This window comes from Cupressus sempervirens, chromosome 1 (assembly GCF_028749045.1).
Source record: "Cupressus sempervirens isolate cs-2001-9-10 chromosome 1, ASM2874904v1, whole genome shotgun sequence".
Taxonomy (NCBI): Eukaryota; Viridiplantae; Streptophyta; class Pinopsida; order Cupressales; family Cupressaceae; genus Cupressus; species Cupressus sempervirens.
The window spans coordinates 44,077,617-44,098,523 of record NC_143118.1 but is presented as its reverse complement, the minus strand read 5'-3'; the positions used below and the strand labels follow the sequence as shown (position 1 = coordinate 44,098,523).

At 37.3% G+C, this 20,907-nt stretch overlaps 1 protein-coding gene across 1 annotated transcript in view; it reads left to right on the top strand.

The window, feature by feature from the left end:
* The window catches only part of LOC149576087 (acyl-CoA-binding domain-containing protein 4-like), a 110,438-nt gene extending 106,644 nt beyond the window's left edge, over positions 1-3,794 (top strand). The window contains exons 15-18 of the mRNA XM_089816279.1: positions 2,522-2,743; positions 2,832-2,987; positions 3,156-3,215; positions 3,362-3,794. Of these exons, the coding sequence (XP_089672405.1) occupies positions 2,522-2,743; positions 2,832-2,987; positions 3,156-3,215; positions 3,362-3,544 (621 nt within the window). The 3' untranslated portion in view covers positions 3,545-3,794. The remainder of the gene's footprint in view (positions 1-2,521; positions 2,744-2,831; positions 2,988-3,155; positions 3,216-3,361) is intronic.
* Positions 3,795-20,907: the final 17,113 nt, after the last annotated feature.

Below are 20,907 nucleotides of genomic sequence, written 5' to 3'. Positions count from 1 at the left end.
TATTTATGTAGTTGTATTAAACAAAGGAGATGAAAGCTCCTTATAAAGATTTACAAAGATGATGTTTCTAAAAGAAACAATTGTGAACTAAAGACGAAAATAGAAACTATTTAGTAAACTAAAGACTTACTAAGATGACCATTAAAGAAACACTAGAATATTCTAATACCCTCCCTTAATGGTTATTGTCTAACTGATGTCTTTTGGTCACAAATTCTTCAAAATACTTTGCTCCTACTGAGATCCTTCCTGGATTTGCAAAATGTTAATGACTAGGAAGCCAAAATCTGTCCAAAAAATAACAGAGAAGGGTGCTCCCTTCTTCAGAATGCTCTACAAAATGAGACAAGAACCTGCCACTGAGATGAGTCTGCCACTAACACTCCCAGAGTCAACAAAACATCTGACCAAAAATCATCACAAAACATCCAACTTAATGTTGGATAACAAAGCTGCTCTTTTGTGGAGAGAGACAAACATTAAGAACAGCTAGCTCAATTTTGAGGAAAAATCGACAAACCCTCCAAACTTTGCATATGAGCATGACGCCCTAGAACAAACTACAAAAAGCCACAATTTTTGAGGAGAAAATTTGACAAAAACCCAACACAATTTTTGAGGTGAAAAATTGATCAAAATCCAGCATGATTTTGAGGTAAAAAATAGACAATACAAAACTTCGTTTTTGAGGAAAAACTATAAAACCCCACAGATAGTTTTTGAGGAAAAAATTATCAACCCTCCAAGGAATCCCACACAACTTTGTGAACTATAGATCATAAATTTTTAAGGGAAAAATTGTAGACCCATCAGACATTTTTTAAAGGGAAAAAAATATGAAAACCTGTCAGAAATTTTTAAGAGTGGCAAAACACGAGACTTCGCGTGGTAAATCAGCACATGCAAGCACATGCAACCCCAAAAATATCAGTAACTTTTGCTGCAACCAAAAAATCGCAAGATAGAAACCCTTAACTAGGCTTACAATTTCCAGCATAAATCCTCAAAGACAAAGCACAAAAGTTTCTTAAAATATCTCAAATGATTTTTATTCTAAAAATCGAAAAGCAAATATTTGGAAAGAAATCCAGATCAAAAGAGGCTCAAATTCCACCAAATTTTATGAAATCCCATTGACTTTCTCTGATACCATGTTATGGTTAATCAATGTTGATGTTGTATTAAACAAAGGAGATGCAAGCCCGTTATATCATTTTATAAAGACGATGTTTCTAAAAGAAACAATCATGAACTAAAGACATAAATAGAAACTGCTTAATAAACTAAAGACTTAACTAAGATGACCATTAAAGAAACATTAGAACATTCTAATATTTGTCACCCTATCTCATCATATCTTTATAAACAAGGCTTCTTTTGTGCATTTTGTATGTCCAATTATCATATTCAATCAATCTTGCATTGTTGAAGCAATCCTTTCTTGTCATTCTCTCTAGTGGAAGTTGTTTTGGTCTTCCAAGGATCTTGGGGGTATTGCGGAGTGACATAATACTCCAACAGCTTATAAGTTAGAAGTCCACTCCCTTACAAAATTCATCCTATCTTCCATGTCTCTTGTTTGAAAAAAGTAGCAAGTAACAACATTCCAATCTGGTTAAAATCACCTAGTTTGATGAAGAAAACAAGTTTATTTAAGAACTCAAGGTGATCATCAAGAAATGGGTTAAATTTTTGTGCAATAAAATCATCTCAGAATTCCTAACTGAGTGAAAGAATTTTTGAATTGAAGATGTAACATTGGATGAACAGTTCATGCAAAAGCATCAACAGTTGCTAATCATTGAGAACAATTCTTTTGTTAAGGGGAGGGGTGTGTTTAAGTCCCTAATATTATTTCTATATGTAATATGACGAAGCACTTCTGGCATGCTTAACCTTAAATTTAGTTTTAGATAATACATGAAGTCCTTAATTAGAACGAGGGGGTGTCTGTTTACATTGTTAGGCCTATGAATAAGGGGGACAAGTCTCTTCCAAATTACCTAGACTTCGAAATTCTGAATTCATATATTATTTTTCTGATTATTGGATGGCACTCCTTGAAGTGGTTTTCTAATTTTTCATTTTTGCATTTTTTCCCAAGCAATATCATAGTAGGCATGAAAACCTTTTCCCACTTCGTTGGAGGGAATCTCCATTGGCTGTTAATATGTGTATAGCTTGCCTTATTCCAGAACACTGCTGCATAGGTAACCTTACATCAGCTTTCTCATTTTCATTGATCAAATTTTGAGCAACTATATATAGTAAAGCTTGTTGAAGGCAGAAATAGTTGTGACCCATGGAAACACATAATTTTTTGATTTATTTTTCATGTATGCTATTTAAGAGAGCAGTGTTTATTTTCTCTGAGTTTCGGGTTGGTAATTTGCAGAAATTATTCATTAGTTATAGCTCGTGAGAAAATATTTTATTATTCTCTTTTAAACCTTGATTACTTTCTGAGATGAGCTTATGCCTGATCAGTTACGGATTGTAATAGTAGTTTCTCTGGTTGCAGGTTCATATCTTAAAACCACATTACCGGGGCCCCCCACGACCAAAGATTTTGGAATCTCCAGCTGCTGCTGCAGCGGCTGCATCAGTTGCAGCTGCTTATGCAGTTCCTCCTCCACTGCCAGTCCCAACATCAAATGGAACCATTGCTGTGAATTCTATGGATGTAGTACAAGACAGAAAAGTGAGGGAGATCCTTATGGACAACCCAAAATTGGAGCCATTGGTAAATAAAAAATTCATTTTTTGTTTTATGCTATATATCACATCCTCCTTTGTGTGCACAGTGAAATCCCTGCTTTGAACAATTGCAGCACCAAAGAAATGAAGAGGCAAGAGAACAGATTATAGCGACATTAAAATCTGAGAAAGAGACCTTAGTGACTAAACTTCTAACTATACGAGAAGAGAACTCTGCCCTCAGGCAAGGAGTTACTGAGGCACAGACTACACACATGGAGTTAATTAAGGTAAGACCAATCATGCAGTTATGAAATTACTATTTCTTGTGTTGCTTAACAAACATTGTATCAATTCCCAAGATGAGAAGTGGTTTATATTCTATTTGATATTAAATTGGAACGAGTGAAATAAAATGGCCTGATTTTATTTTGTGTGTTTATCTTGTCTATCTACAGGAATTGCAATCTGTGCGTGACCAGTTAGCTATTGAACAGTCTAGGTGCTTCAAACTAGAAGTATGTTGACATATATGGACTATTTTTAAGTTACTAATCAGTGCTAAGTTCATTTGAATGCGTGATCTAATAGTTAGATTGCGGGAGTCCATGTTCTTCTATGTATTGAAACATGTACTTTATTTGTGCTTCCTGATTCAATGCAGGTAGATGTTGTTGAGCTACAGAAAAAGCTTCTTTCACTTGAAGCTTTACAAAAGGAGCTTGAGTTGCTTCAGCGCCAAAAAGCTGCATCGGAAGAAGCTGCTACACAAGCTGCACAAAGACAAAGCTCAGGAGGTGTTTGGAGTTGGATTGCAGGGAGTCCATCTATCCAGAATCCCATTTGATCTCGATTACATTCGAAATGTAGATTATTTTTTTGTTAGCAAAATGTGGTTGCTATTGATCATTTTTGTAAGTCTATGCATATTGTGATCTTAGCCGATAGAGTTTAAGTAGGGAACATGTAGCGGTCCACAGTTTTTCAACCAGATTATGTTTAATATGTAAGATCAGTTAAATTTGTTATTCAATAGTTATTGCTTCATTGATGGATTGAATAAACTTTGTTATAATGGAAACAAAGCATTATTTCTATATATGTCTAGTGGGTGTTGCTTCACTTGTAAAATGATTGCTATGTCACCTCCAGGTTAATCTTTTGGCGGAATGGATTCGTTTCTTTGCAAAAGAGACCAACTTGCAGCATGAGATAGTGTTGGGGAACTATGTTATTTAACTTTTTTATATAGAAGACTAATTGCTATAATACATGAAAAACAAAGTTGGATCAGCCAACAAAGGCAATATGTTTAGAAAGGACATAAATTACAGAAACAGTAAACAAAATTTAGTAATGTTAAAAATCATTAAATATCTTCTAGATAAGGTTAACACTTGTCACTAAATACGCATCAGATTCCTATTTTACCTGGGGACGCGTCACTTGCCAAAATGGGGCTATCTCTGTCCCCAAAATGTGGGGATGGAGGGACGAGATTGGACAGGGCTTTTACATTTTGACAAAAGGAAAAGTTTGAATAGTTGAATTTTTCTTGAATATAAAAAATACATTCCCCCTTTGTGTTTGCACAGTCTCTCTATCATTGTGCATGCCTTATATGAATATTTGAAAATTTCTATATCTCTAGCAGTAGTCCTCTACCATCCCCTAAAAAATAGCTACCTCCTATCCCCGTCCCCAAAATTTGTACCTCTGGCCCTCCTCTTTTCCGTCCTTGTAATTCTGGGTAATTCATAGCTAGATGTACCTGCAATGAAAATACTTGACATTACTGATCAGTTTGGAATTTTTGTTAATGTTGTATCTTTACGAATCTTTGTTCATTTTCTAATAGAAGAGAATGTTGATTTCCCAAGGGTAATGCTGAACAGTTAGTAAGAGTCTTCATCTAGCTTTGCATTTGTGTTCTGGAATCAGTGGTAGCTGTGTATCAGTTTGTCATAGATGGCCCTTGTCCACAAAGAATGTATAGGATTAGATTGATAGTTTGGAATCACAGATTGTACAATCGACTAATTTAGTTGACTATAAGAATCGAGACATTCACCAAGGTGCAGATAGAAAACATATACATGTGTATTCTTCTAACAGATCAGAACATGATGTAGATAAAGAAACATATTTTTCATCTAAAGAATATTGTGGACTTGAAGCTCACAAGTTTGGTGAAATTATTCAAAGGATCCGAGAAACTGCATCAAGAATTTAATGCTCTACAAAACATAAAAGATGTAAGATCTCTATATAAATCTTATTTTTCAATGCACCATTTTGACCTCTGCGACAGGTGAATGAAAGACAACCTGGAGTCAATTGAAGGCACCATGGTATTTTGCCTCCATCAAAATAGGTTGACCAATTTTGGAGTTAAAAGTATGTTTTTGCCTTGTACATACTTTAGTAGATATGGAATGCAGTTTTGGTCTTCTATTGTGATGCAGGAGCATCTTGCACGGGAAAATTATTGAAAAAAAAAAAAAATTGGAAAAAAAAAAAAAATCTGGAGGAGAGAGAAAGTGACGAAAATTAGAGGAAATAAATAAATAAAAGGAAAAAAGAGAAAAGAAAGGAAAAGGGGATTTCTATTTTCGAGGTGCATAGGTGGCATAATGGAAAAATAAAATAAAAATGGTTGTCATTCCATTTATCGAGGTGTGTGGGTAGAATTCTAGAAAGTTATGGATATTGTAGAAAGTTGTGAATATTGTAGAAGGTTATGGAAGTTGTAAAAGGTTGTGGATATTGTGTAGGTGGAATTCTAGAAGGTTGTGGATAAGTCATATATTGGGTGGTAAGTGCCTATTTAAGCAAGGCATATGAGCATTTTTAATCAAGCTCAAGGAGAAGCTTGAGAAGGAGAAGCTTGGGAAGTATAAGCTTTGGAAGGAAAACTTGAAAAGGTGAAAGTTATGGAAGGTGAAGCTTGGGAAGCCTGGAAGGCTTCAAGGTGCGAAAGACAAGGAGGAAGTGAAGAGTTAGTTTTTCCGAGTCTGTGGACAGAGCGCCGAATGTGAGGCAGTTTACAGTAGGATTGTGATGGACTTGTGAGTGTGTAGACAAAGCGCCGAATGTGAGGCAGTTTACACTTGAATCTTGGATAAAGTTGGAGAAGAGCTAGTGATTGCGGTTTAGAAACAAGGAGGTTGCTTGGTGGCTTGCCAACACAAGTTGAGATCTTGGAGGTTTCTACCAGAGTGTGGATCTAGACTAGCTTGGGCTTGGATTGGATCTTGAGAGATCTTGCAGAAAGGTTATTGTAATTGCTAAGGATTTTCAAGTTTAATAAAATTCCATGGGAAGCATTTTATCTCTCTTTGTCTTCATATTGTTGCATTCTTGGTTGTGAGTTGGTAAGGGTGGTGTGGCCCTTCATCAAGTGGTATCAGAGCGGTCCTTCATCAGTGGTATTAGAGTAGGAGTTCCTGAGTGTACAAGTAGATTGCCGAAGTGTGAGGCAGTTTGTACCAGGACCTTGGTTGGGTGAAGTTTATTAGAGTGGGAGTTGCTCAGCGTGTAAACAGATCGTCGAAGCTGAGGCAGTTTACACCAGGACCTTGGGAGGACATGTCGATTGATTGATGGATGCAAAGATGAAAGTTTGAACTTGTTGAGGCATGATCGTAGAGAGCTTGTGGATTGCAAATCCGTTGTCCTAGACTTGTGATGTGGTTCTTGATTGTTCGTGCGAGGTGGCAGGTTGCGATTTGACTTGCAAACAATTCGAAGTTGTCACAAGGAGCGTGGGAAGGATTTGTTGCAGAGGGTTTACGAAGATTTTGGAAGATGGCTCCAAGAGGATTGGACCCTAAGATGATTGCGAAAATCCATGATATAGTGGAGAGGAATTTTTCTAAGATGTTTGCTCGGTTGGATGCTAGATTGGGTGATCAACTTAAGAAGGTCAAGGTGGAAGAGGTTGGTTTTGCTGATCAGTTTGTGGAGCTTGATGTAGAATCTGTAGAGCAAATAGAGGTTGTTGCTGAGGATATTCCTAACCTTGCTGATGTTGAGATGGAGATTGGTTTTCATGATCAGTTGGTTGAGTCTGACATGGAGACTATAGAGCATTTGGTCGTGGATGATCTAGTTGATGTTGGTGGTGACTTGTATGTTGCAGAGCACTTGGTCGTGGATGATCCGGTTGTTGTGGAGGTGAGTTATGTATTACAGAGCATCTTGTTGTGAGCAATGATATTGCTAGTTTGGCATTTATTGATGGAGATCTACATGTTGGTGCTGATATGGAGTTTGTTGTTGCTGATGCGGGGTTTGTTGCTACTAGTGTGGATTCACTAGTTGCTGATGTGAATGAGGGTTTGTTGATGAAGAATTATGTTCAGTTTGTTCCTGGGAGTGAGCATGCTAATTGGATGGTTGAAATTCTGGTGTTTGATAGAGTAATGCAGATGTGGAAGATTTGCATGGTGGCTTTCTTGTCCCCGTTGAGGTGGAAACCTTTGGTGAAGATAAAGATGGTGGTAGACCTTTCTTTTTTGGTGTCAAAGTGTGGGATACAATTTTTTTATCTATTGGGGGAGTCTGATGCAGGAGCATTTTGCACGAGAAAATTATTGAAAAATAATAAAATTGAAAAAAAATAAAAAATAAAAAAAATTTGGAGGAGAGAGAAAGAGACAAAAATTAGAGAAAACAAATAAATAAAGGGAAAAAGGAGAAAAGAAAGTCAAAGGGGATTTCTATTTTCGAGGTGCATAGGTGGCATAATGGAAAAATAAAATAAAAATGGTTGTCATTCCATTTATCGAGGTGTGGGTAGAATTCTAGAAAGTTATGGATATTGTAGAAAGTTGTGGATATTGTAGAAGGTTATGGAAGTTGTAGAAGGTTGTGGATATTGTGTAGGTGGAATTCTAGAAGGTTGTGGATAAGTCATATATTGGGTGGTAAGTGCCTATTTAAGCAAGGCATAGGAGCATTTCTAATCAAGCTCAAGGAGAAGCTTGAGAAGTGGAAGCTCGAGAAGGAGAAGCTCGGGAAGTAGAAGCTTTGGAAGGAAAGCTTGGAAAGGTGAAAGTTGTGGAAGGTGAAGCTTGGGAAGCTTGGAAGGCTTCAAGGTGTGAAAGAGAAGGAGGAAGTGAAGAGTGAGTTTTCCCGAGTCTGTGGACAGAGCGCCGAATAAGAGGCAGTTTACAACAGGATTGTGATGGACTTGTGAGTGTGTAGATAGAGCGCCGAATGTGAGGCAGTTTACACTTGGATCTTGGATAAAGTTGGAGAAGAGCTAGTGATTGCGGTTTAGAAACAAGGAGGTTGCTTGGTGGCTTGCGAGCACAAGTTGAGATCTTGGAGGTTTCTACCAGAGTGTGGATCTAGACTAGCTTTGGCTTAGATTGGATCTTGAGAGATCTTGCAGAAAGGTTATTGTAATTGCTAAGGATTTTCAAGTTTAATAAAATTTCATGGGAAGCATTTTATCTCTCTTTGTCTTCATATTGTTGCATTCTTGGTTGTGAGTTGGTAAGGGTGGTGTGGCCCTTCATCAAGTGGTATCAGAGCGGTCCTTCATCAGTGGTATCAAAGCAGGAGTTCCTGAGTGTACAAGCAGATCGCCGAAGTGTGAGGCAGTTTGTACCAGGACCTTGGTTGGGTGAAGTTTATTAGAGTGGGAGTTCCTGAGCATGTAAACAAATCGTCAAAATTGAGGCAGTTTACACCAGGACCTTGGGAGGACATGCAGATTGATTGATGGATTCAAAGATGAAAGTTTGAACTTGTTGAGGCATGATCGTAGAGAGCTTGTGGATTGCAAATCCGTTGTCCTAGACTTGTGATGTGGTTCCTGATTGTTCGTGCGAGGTGGCAGGTTGCGATCTGACTCTCAAACAATTTGAGGTTGTCACAAGGAGTGTGGGAAGGATTTGTTGCAAAGGGTTTACGAAGATCTTGGAAGATGGCTCCAAGAGGATTGGACCATAAGATGATTGCGAAAATCCATGATATAGTGGAGAGGAATTTTTCTAAGATGTTTGCTCGGTTGGATGCTAGATTGGCTGATCAAGCTAAGAAGGTCAAGGTGGAAGAGGTTAGTTTTGCTGATCAGTTTGTGGAACCTGATGCAGAACCTATAGATCAAATAGAGGTTGTTGCTGAGGATATTCCTAACCTTGCTGATGTTGGGATGGAGATTGGTTTTCATGATTAATAGGTTGAGTCTGACATGGATACTACAAAGCATTTGGTCATGGATGATCTAGTTGATGTTGGTGGTGACTTTGTATGTTGCAGAGCACTTGGTCGTGGATGATCCGGTTGTTGTTGGAGGTGAGTTATGTATTGTAGAGAATCTTGTTGTGAGCAATGACATATTGCTAGTTTGACATGTATTGATGGAGATCTATATGTCAGTGCTGATATGGAGTTTGTTGTTGCTAATGCGGGGTTTGTTGCTACTGGTGTGGATTCACTAGTTGCTGATGTGAATGAGGGTTTGTTGATGAAGAATTATGTTTAGTTTGTTCTTGGGAGTGAGCATGCTAATTGGATGGTTGAGATTCTGGTGTTTGATAGAGTAATGCAGATGTGGAAGATTTGCATGGTGGTTTTCTTGTCCCCGTTGAGGTGGAAACCTTTGGTGAAGATAAAGATGGTGGTAGACCTTTCTTTTTTGGTGTCAAAGTGTGGGATACACTTTTTTATCTATCGGGGGAGTCTGATGTAGGAGCATCTTGCACGGGAAAATTATTGAAAAAAAAAAAATTGGAAAAAAAATAAAATAAAATCTGGAGGAGAGAGAGTGACGAAAATTAGAAGAAATAAAAAAAAAAAAGGAAAAAGGAGAAAAGAAAGGAAAATGAGATTTCTATTTTTGAGGTGCATAGGTGGCATAATGGAAAAATAAAATAAAAATGGTTGTCATTCTATTTATCGAGGTGTATGGGTAGAATTCTAGAAAGTTATGGATATTGTAGAAAGTTGTGGATATTGTAGAAAGTTATGGAAGTTGTAGAAGGTTGTGGATATTGTATAGGTGGAATTCTAGAAGGTTGTGGATAAGTCATATATTGGGTGGTAAGTCCCTATTTAAGCAAGGCATATGAGCATTTCTAATCAAGCTCAAGGAGAAGCTTGAGAAGTGGAAGCTCGAGAAGGAGAAGCTCGGGAAGTAGAAGCTTTGGAAGGAAAGCTTGGAAAGGTGAAAGTTGTGGAAGGTGAAGCTTGGGAAGCTTGGAAGGCTTCAAGGTGTGAAAGAGAAGGAGGAAATGAAGAGTGAGTTTTCTTGAGTCTGTGGACAGAGCGCCGAATGTGAGGCAGTTTACAATAGGATTGTGATGGACTTGTGAGTGTGTAGATAGAGCGCCGAATGTGAGGCAATTTACACTTGGATCTTGGATAAAGTTGGAGAAGAGCTAGTGATTGCGGTTTAGAAACAAGGAGGTTGCTTGGTGGCTTGCGAGCACAAGTTGAGATCTTGGAGGTTTCTACCAGAGTGTGGATCTGGACTAGCTTGGGCTTGGATTGGATCTTGAGAGATCTTGCAGAAAGATTATTGTAATTGCTAAGGATTTTCAAGTTTAATAAAATTTCATGGGAAGCATTTTATCTCTCTTTGTCTTCATATTGTTGCATTCTTGGTTGTGAGTTGGTAAGGGTGGTGTGGCCCTTCATCAAGTGGTATCAGAGCGGTCATTCATCATATTGCATTTGTTTTTGGTGCATTCCCTTAGTTGCCCCAGGCCACTGGACTTCAAGCGAATGGGATGAAAGCAACTCGACCATGGCCTACCTACCCGCTCAGGCCTAGATTATTGGAATGGGCTCGCCGACCACTAACTAGCTGTTGGGGACCAACCACCATTGGAGGAGGTAGCAGCTGTTGGGCATTAGAGAGAGAGGGGGGTAGTAGTCAAAGAGTTGATAAAGTTAGGGGGAAGAATTAATGTGTTGAAAACATATTTAGTGGAGAAGGATATGCACATGAGTTTGGTTGTAAATATGATTATTGTTCTTAGGGCCAGTAAGGCATGGCAACTTAGAGTCTCTAAAATATTTTTGAGGGCACCCTTTGTCCTTGATGTCAAAGAGGGATAATATATGATGGTGTAGAATGTTCACAATTCTTTCCAATAATAACAAAGGTGGAGATTGTTGCAAATATGTATGTTCGGTAGTAATTGATGTCAAACTTCTTATCATTGATGTTAATTATAGTCCAAAAGGAGTACTTTATAGAGTTTATATTTGTTCTGGGATGTAGTGACAATTGCGTACATATAAGTTGGCATGGATAAACAAATATTGATGGATATGATTGCAAATAATGCCTTGTCATGAGATTGCTTGAATTAGGTTGATATCTTACAACCAAACACACTACTTGCATAATATTTAGTCTTGCAGTAGTCAAATACAACAACCTACCAATCATAGATCTATAAAGTTTCTGATTCACTTTTGGAGATTCACCATTCTTCCTTAAATAGCATCTCATAACCATAGGGGTTCCAATTGGTTTTAAATTATTCATACCAAACTTCTTCAACATTTCTTCAATATATTTAATCTAAGAAATGAAAACACAATTATTTAACTATGTTACTAGAAGACCAATAGAAAATTACACCTCACCAATCATTGATATTTCAAATTCCTTCTAGAAACCTCTTGCATACATCATTATCTCTACAAAAAATGATACTGTCAACCTACACAACTGTTGAAAGTGTCACCTTCAACCTTGAAGTAAAGATTGTTATCTACGATACCTTATTTGAAGTTTTGCTGCAATAAATAAATCTCCAACCTTGCATACCAAGCTCTGGGAGCTCCCCTTAGTCCATACTGAGCTTTCTTTAGTTTGTGATCATATCTAGATCCTTTGGCAATTGAAAACTATTTGGTTGTTGCATGAAAACCTCTTCTCCTAGACCTTTATTTAAGAATGCTAACTTGACATCCATTTGATACACCTTAAAATTCTTGTAAGCAACAAATGCAAGAAACATATTTATAGCTTCTATCCTAGCTACTGTAGCAAAACACATTCAACTTGTGATATCCTTTACAAACCAACCCAACTTAGTTTTTTTGTGACTTCATTATCTTTGTTTAGCTTGTTTTGAAACAATCACTTCATTCCTACCACATTCTTGTCCATTGGTCGAGGAATTATTTCCCATATTTGATTCTTTTTAATATGATTCAACTCTCTTCCATTGCTTTGGACCATCTATAATCTTTTGTAGTCTTCACAAATGTCTTTGGCTACACCTTAAGGGAGAAACGAAAAATTGCTTGTTCATTTGCCTAACCATTTCTATTCCACATCTAAAGCCCTTTATCTTTATCTCAACTGATGTGATTGACTAAATAGTTCTCTTCAACATGATTTGCAGGTGTCGTAAGTGTTGGCTTGTAAAGACTCTAGGTATGTTTCCAGCAGAATTGCCAATATCGTTTGCAATATTACTATGTATCTTTGATTTATTCATTTTTCAATAATTATTAACACTACAAGAAAAATGTTGAATCTAAGAATCCAACTTTAGATTTCACACAAGTAATTGAAATAGGGAAAACAAAATACAAAACTTATCAAGAAACAATTTTTCAATGATCGACTATAATAGTGAACCTGGGTTTCTTCATGGCACCCCTTACACATTTGCCATATGAAAGGAAAAGCCAGAATGAAAAATTAGAACCAAACACTCCCACATGACGTCTCCCTAATATCCTCCTTGTGATGCCAAGAACGCTGTTGAACCACTTGGAATTATTTTAGAAAGCCTACAATGCAAATCATAGCCTATCACTAAATGACACCCAACTAATGGCAAACACAAAATGTAAGTAGGAAGTGTGTCAATGCAGATTTTCTCAAAGGCATTATTCTTCCCTGTCACTTCACAAATTCAGCAACAAATCAAAGCTAAACTTGATGTCCAACTGAGTTAATTTTAGACGCCAATTCCTAGTATTGACATGTAGTCACCAATTTCTTAGAATGGATATTAAAATTGATTGCTAGAAATGCAGACAATACAATTGACTCCCTCCAAAGTATTAGTCTCTGTAGCCACAGTAATTATAGTCGGAGAGTTGTGATAATTGTTTACTTCAGCACAATTACCAATGATGATTCTTAGAAATTCTTCAAAAACCCTTAGGCAAACAAAGAGCAATAAAAGATATATTATTCAAGATCCTTTTTCTCTTCAAATGAAGTCATATTTATAAGACTTTGTGCAACTTGGCTTCACCTTGACACTTCACTTAAACATCCCTTTATAATACAAAGTTCAATTACTTTATAATATAAAGCACTATAATTAATCACCAATGCATTAAATAATCATTAAGTCTCAATATAATTGCAATAAATATCACTTCACTAGATCAATTCGTCCAGAGCCCAAAAGCAAAATGATAAATAACCAACAATATCAGAACTGCCTTGACCAAAATAAGAATTGGACAAAAGTGACTTACTAAAAATAGTAAGTCCAAAAATAACAAATCCATATCAAAGACCCCTAAAACCAAATGTCAACTCACGGGGGTAGTGCTGATGAGTTGACAAATCCAAACTCTAGGAACCTACTAAATTGGGGACATTATAGTCCTCACTCCCCAAGATTGCTTGTCCTTAAGCAATTGCAATCTAGGATACTGTAGAATATCTTTAGCCTCCCAAGTGGCATCCTCATCTGGAAGATTCTGCCATGTAACCAAAAACTCACGAATGGTCCTCCATCGCAACTACCTTTCTCTACTATCAAGAATTGCTTCTAGAATCAACTCCAATCTTCCTTCATCATCCAACGGAGGCAATAAAGGAGAAGGTATCACATGATGACCCAAAGCCCCCTCGAGGCGTGAAACATGAAACACATTATGAACTTTGCTATCATCAGGGAATTGCAATTCATATGCCACCTCACCAACCCTCTGCGCAATTTGAAAGGGACCATAATAATGTGGCTTAAGTTTCTCAACACTACTCTTTTTAATCGAAGACTACAGATACGGTTGCAACATCAAATAAACGTTTGCAACATCAAATAAACCATGTCACCCACCTGAAATGTTTGGCCCGTCTTTCATTGATTAACATACTGTTTTTGCTGATTCTGAGCTCTCTATATGTTATCTCTTAATGATCTAACTACATGTTGGCTATACTGCAACATATCTCTTGCATGTGGCACCCTACTATCACCACATATTAAATCCATAAAACTAGGTGGGTCGTACCCATACAAAGCCGTGAAAGGCAACATCTATGTAGTCATGTGACGAGTAGAATTATAGCAATACTCATATAAGTGAATCCACTTTACCCATGCCTTCTGCTAAGAAGAGACATAATTTCGTAGATAAACTTCAACCCACTTGTTCACTATCTCTGTCTGTCCATATGTTTGCAGATGAGTAGCTGGTGCTAGGGGTTAACTCAGTCCCACAAAATCTAAAATCTCTTGCCAAAAATGACTTAGGAATTTGTTGTCACGATCACTCAGGATGGTTTGAGGTAAACCGTGCAATTTGGAGATCTCTTTATAAAATAATTCAGCCAACTACACAACTGAATAAGTAGTAGTAATAGGGAAGAAATGAGCATACTTTGTGAGCCTATCTACCATCACATATATACAATCCCGTCCTTGAGCTTTGGGCAAGCCCACAATGAAGTCCATGGAAATTCCCTCCCACTTCCTTTCAGGGATAGGAAGTGGCTATAATAAACCAGCCAGATATGTGTGCTCATATTTGTTCTGTTGACAACTCGAACACTCTCAGACATAGTGATGAACATCAGCCTTCAACCTTTTCCATGTAAATCTTTCTCGAACCTGTCTATAAGTTTTGAAAAACCAGGTGACGAGCCATAGGAGAATCATGGAATGCTCGTAAGATAATCTTACACATATTTGATTCTAGAATCAAGTATATCCTCCCTTTGTAGATAATTAACTCTCCTGAAAGCAAATATCTATCATTCTGAATATTGTCATCTACAATACCTGAGGCCCACTGATCCCTAGCATATTCAACAAGAATTAAGTGTCTCCAATCCTCTATTATATCAGAAACTATACAAAGATGAGACCTCCTAGAAAGGGCATCTACAACAACATTTAGAATTCCCTTGATGTAAGAGATATCAAAATCGTATGACTGTAGCTTACTGACCCTCTTTTGCTGCCTCTCATTTAATCTCTTTGCCCTAGGAAATTTCTTAGACTATTATGATCAGTCTTAATGCAAAACTTGTCGCCCATTAAATATTGCCTAAACTTGGCCAAAGCGTGCATGATAGCCAACATCTCTTTATCATAAACACTAACAGATCTCTTAGGATGTTGCAATTTCCTACTCTCAAAGACTATGAGATGTCGATCTGGGACAAAACTGCACCTATGAGATGTCGATCTGGGACAAAACTGCACCAATACCCTAGAAGATCATAGTTCAAATCAAATGGCCTAGAAAAATTAGGTAAAACCAACACCAAACATTAAGTCATGATAGTTTTAAACTTCTCAAAACATTCCTGCGCTTGAACCGACCATTGGAAAGCACCCTTACATGTCAGATTTGTAAAGGGAGCGACATGTCATGAGAAACCAGGCAGAAACCTACGGTAAAAGGCATAAAGACCAATAAACCCTCTTAACTGTGTCAGGGTCTTTGGTGTAGGCCGCTCCACAATAACATAGATCTTATCTGGGTCCATGTGAACTCCATCGACAATGATAATATGTCCCAGATAAAGTATCTCTATCATACCAAGAGCACACTTGGAATCTTTGGCATACAAGGAAGCCTAATCCAATATACCCAAAACTATATCCAGATGAATCACATGATCATCCCAAGTCTTGCTATAAATTAGAATGTCGTCAAAGAAGACTAGCACAAACCTGCGGAGCTGATTGTGGAAAACCCTGTTCATAGTAGACTAAAAAGTGATAGGAGCATTGGTGAAAGGCATGACCAAGAACTCAAAATGCCCACAATGACACCTAAATGTTGTCTTCTCTATGTCCTGCTCTCTAACCTGAATTTGATGATAGCCGAATCTTAGATCAATGTTCAAAATATACTTTGCCCCATGTAATTCATCAATGAGCTCATTAATCTGTGGAATGGGATATTGATTTTTTATGGTCCTCTTATTCAACATTCAGTAACCAATGCACATCCGGAGGGTACCATCCTTTTTCTTCACCAGAACAACTGAAGAAGCGAATGGGGATGGCCTAATATGCCCATGATCAAGTAGCTCTTATATATCTTCTCAATCTCATCTTTGAGCCTCTTCGGATGGCGATAAGGAGTTATAATAATAGGCTTAGTACCCTTCTCCAACTCAATAATATGCTCAATCCCATGATTTGGTGGCCTACCAGGGGGTGAATCATTAAACACTTTAGAATGTTTAATTCTCAACTACTAGATATCTGGATGATATTCTGCCTCCTCAATATTCTTTTGAGTTGGCATAATCTTGCACTCCACCACCCAATCAATAATATGCTCATGACAAACCAAGTGTTGCATACGCCTAAGTGAAATTTGCTTTAGCTCATCATTACAGATTGCTTTAAGAACTTGGGGTTGCCCGTCCTTAATGAACCTCATCTCCATCTTCTATGTGCTCAAGTAGATATCCTTAAGTGTGTGTAACCGTGCCATACTAAGAACTATATATGTCCCCCCATGTCTACTACATAAAAATTTGCATTGAAAGCATATGTATTAAGTTTCATAGGAAGATCTGAAATCATCTTGTTACACTTAAAGGTGTAACCATTAGCTACTTGTACCCATAGGCCCTTAAAATCCTTAGTCTACATACCTCTCCTAGTAATCAAACGAGCATCAATAAATTTATGAGTAGCTCCAGTATCAAATAAAGCAACAATACCATGTCCAGCTATGACCCCATGCATCCTGAAAGCTCACTTTTTCCTCATACTAGATAAGTAAGCTACCTTGAGGTTGGAGTCATCCACCTCATTATCAACATCATCACTCCTACGCTAATCCCGATCACAATCCCCAAACTGCTCCTAAAAATCAGCACTTCTATCATCATTGTAGAACCACTCCATCATCCTATTTTTACCCTTAGGCTTCATGGGGACAGTCATGGTCGACATCATAAGGACCCTTACAATAGAAACACAACTTCCTCCTCAAATCATTAATTGTTTCCCGGTCCAAAGGTGTTGCAGCAGGATGCTTATCCTTAGTCTTCTCCTCTCTCTAGGGAGGTGTCCTATCATAGGAGGACGTAGCAGGCTTTGAGGTAAACTTGCCTCTAGGTGTAGAGGCCTCTAAATTACAAGCCTTTTTTATTGCCTCCTATAATGATGGGGGATCTAATGACTTAACCCACCCTTTGAGTGGCTCAACAAGGCCCTCAATGAAAAGCATAACCCTCCTCTGCTCAGATATGTCATACACCATCACTGACAACCTCTGGAGCTCACTGTTGAATACCTCCAAACCAGCTGTCTATCGTAACTGAGCCAACTCCCTAAAATAAACCTTAGGATCCTTCTTGTCAAAACATTCTATCAATTTGTCAACAAACTCCTGGTATGATATGATCTGATCATGATGGAGAGATACTAAACCATGATACCACCAATTGTGCGCAACTCTATCAAAGTGTAGCACAACAAACCTAATGGCATCCTCCTCAATTATAGGATGCAAATCAAGGTAGGTGTCGAGCATTTGGACCCAAGCTCTAGCAGTCACTTTATCGCTTCCATCAAAATGAGCCAATGTCATCTTACCAGTTGCTTGTTGGAGCTCAATATACTTGGGTCGTTGTCTATTAGTAGTAGGCCTACCCCTGGAATGCTCATGCTTTTGTGTCATATATCTATCAAAACTCAAGTTATCCTTTAATGCCTGAGGAAGAACATCCTACTCATGAAAATGAGTTAGTGCATCATCAACAAATGGAGTAGCATCAGAAGTAGTGCTAACTGCATCTAATTTAGGTCTCAGAAAAGTGGGTCTCTGTGGCTTGTCTTGAGCACCAATATAGCCTGCCCTGTCCACCCTGTCATCCATCTTGACATGATCCTCAATTGTGTCCCTGTCACCAGCCCTGGGCCTCGCATCCACACGTGACCTGTGGGAACCAATAGAAACATCTTGGTCTCTCTCTCTCTACCCCAATCCCAAGGCAAAGTTAACTGTTGCAAGGTGTTAGACAACTGTTGGAGAACACCTATCATTTGTTGTTGCTCGACTGTGATATTCCAAAATTCTTGCAAGGAATCTCTATCAACTTGAGCATTAGTAGCACATTGTCTGAAGCCACTAAAACCACCTGAACTACCCACCAAGCTGAACTGAATCTCTGGCTCTCCCTCTCTAGGAGGTACATTATGATCCTGTCAGGTGTAGTGCATACCTGGCATGAACCTACAATCACTATACATATCTCAAGATGAAAAATAACAGAAATATGCCTTCGAAAATTCTGAACCCAATTCCTGTAGGTTGGTAGGAAACTGCTCTGATACCACTGTAAAAACTCCAAGTATGTTTCCAACAGAATTGCCAATATCAATTGCAATATTACTACATATCTTTGATTTATTCAATTTTCAATGATTATTAGTACTACAAGACAAATATTGAATCTAACAATTCAACTTCAGATTTCACACAAGTAATTGAAATAGGGAAAACAAAATTCAAAACTTATCAAGAAACAATTTTTCAATGATCAACTATAATAGTGAACCTGGTTTTCTTCATGGCACCCGTCACGCATTTTCCATATGAAAGTAAAAGCTGGAATGAAAAATTAGAACCAAACACTCCCACACGACGTCTCCCTAATATCCTCCTTGCGATGCCAAGAATGTTGTTGAAAAACCTGGAATTATTTCGAAAAGTCTTCAATGCAGATCATAGCCTATCACCGAATGACACCTAGCTAATGGAAAACACAAAATGTAAGTAGGAAGTGTGTCAATGAAGATTTTCCCAAAGGCGTTGTTCTTCCTTGTCACTTCATAAATTTGACAGTAGATCAAAGGTAAACTTGACGTCCAACCGAGTTAATTTCAAATGCCAATTCCTAGTATTGGCGTGCAGCCACCAATTTCTCAAAATGGATATTAAAATCAATTACCAAAAATGCAGACAATACAATTGACTCCCTCCAAAGTATTAGTCTCTGTAGCCACAATGATTACAATCGAAGAGCTGTGATAATTGTTTACTTTAGCACAATTACCAGTGATGATTCTCAGAAATTCTTTAGAAACCCTCAGGCAAACAAAGAGCAATAAAAGATATATTATTCAAGATCATTTTTCTCTTCAAATGAATTCATATTTTTAAGACCTTGTGCAACCTGGCTTCACCTTGACACTTCTCACTTAAACATCCCTTTATAATATGAAGTCCAATTATTTTATAATATAAAGCACTATAATTAATCACCAATGCATTAAATAATCATTAAGTCTCAAAAAAATTGCAATAATTATGACTTCATCAGATCAATTCGCCTAGAGCCCAAAAGCAAAATAATAAGTAACCAACAATGTCAGAACTGCCTTGACTAAAATAGGAACTAGCCAAAAGTGACTTACTAAAAATGGTAAGTCCAAAAATAACAAATCCATATCAAAGACCCCCTAAACTAGATGTCAACTCACAGGGTTGCGCTGATGAGTTGACAAATCCAAACTCCAGGAACCTGCTAAATTGGGGACATTGCATGGCTTTGGTTCCTATCTCTTCAATGTCTTCTTTCTCTTCTACAATATAGGGCACATCTTCAATCTCTATCTTTGGTTTGAGAGAAGCTAAATTCCAAAGATTTCTAAATGCTTGACACTAAGGGATCTTCCACACCATAGTTCATAAGGTGTTTTAGTGTATTAACCCTATTTGTACCTTATTAGGAATATCGACAACAATATGCAAAACTTTTGTCCAATAAATCTCAAGTACATTAGCATCTTTTGACATAGCCTTAGACATTTCATGAATATTGCCATTCTTTGTTTCTACAATTCCATTCTATTGGCAAGTCCTAGGTGCAAACAATTGTCTTCTAATGCCTTGTTCTTTACAAAATCTCTCAAATTTGTTTCTTATGAATTCACCACATACATCAAACCTTAAACACCTAATCCTAACTTTTACTTCATTGTCAAACATAGAAATGAACACACTAAATCCATTGAGGGCTACAATGCTTTTTTGAAGTAACCCATATCATTCTAGAGTAATCATGAATAAGCAACATAAATTACCTTTCAACATTAAGTCTTCTTGTTCTTGTAGGTTTGCATGGGTTAGTATGAATCATCACCAAGTTTTTGCAGTAAAATATTCCTTGTTTGTGAACTTGGTATTGTTTTCTTCCTCATTTTTCATTCCTTGCACACTATATTAATAATAGGTTTATAATTAGGTAATACACATTGTTATTATTCCTTATTCATTCTGCAACTAATATTTTGAAATATCTTTTTCCGATCTCACTTTTAGACCCATGAAATGTAAGCTTGTAGCCTTTATTACACATTTGAATCACACTCAAAAGAATATCTCTTAAACCCATACCATAATGAACATCCTTAGTTTTTTTCTTACCATCAATGGATATGGTTCACTTACCACATATTTATGTTGTGAATGAAGATTAAATTTATTTCAGCTTAGAGTATGGATGTCTTTTCTATTTTCAGAATTTGATGATTACTAAAGATTTATTGTTTGTAGATTTCAACTAGAAAGTGATGATCTCATGTCAAATGTGAATGTGATGTAACTTCAATATTAACAAATACTGAATATTTATAAGTCTGAATTTTACTTATGGTAATACCCGATGTACACTAGATAAAACATTTATTGATTTTGATGTTCTCTAGGCAGATTAGATCAAGTCTCCACATGGTGGAGACAAGTCCATTCAAGACATGCCCCTTCATATGCATCGATTCAATACAAGGAGAGAGACTCAATCACTTAATTAGGATTAGTTATGATTTTATCTTTGACTAAATAATCACACATGCACATTATTGTTGCCCTGGTTTTAGCCCTACCATTTTAAAACCTTTCCCCTCTCCTTGTTGCCTAAGAATGTTAGAATTTCCAAGCCTGTGTTTGAAAATGAGTCTTAAGTCCAATGTCGAGTTTTGGTCTAGTTCACTTCTCATCGGGTTC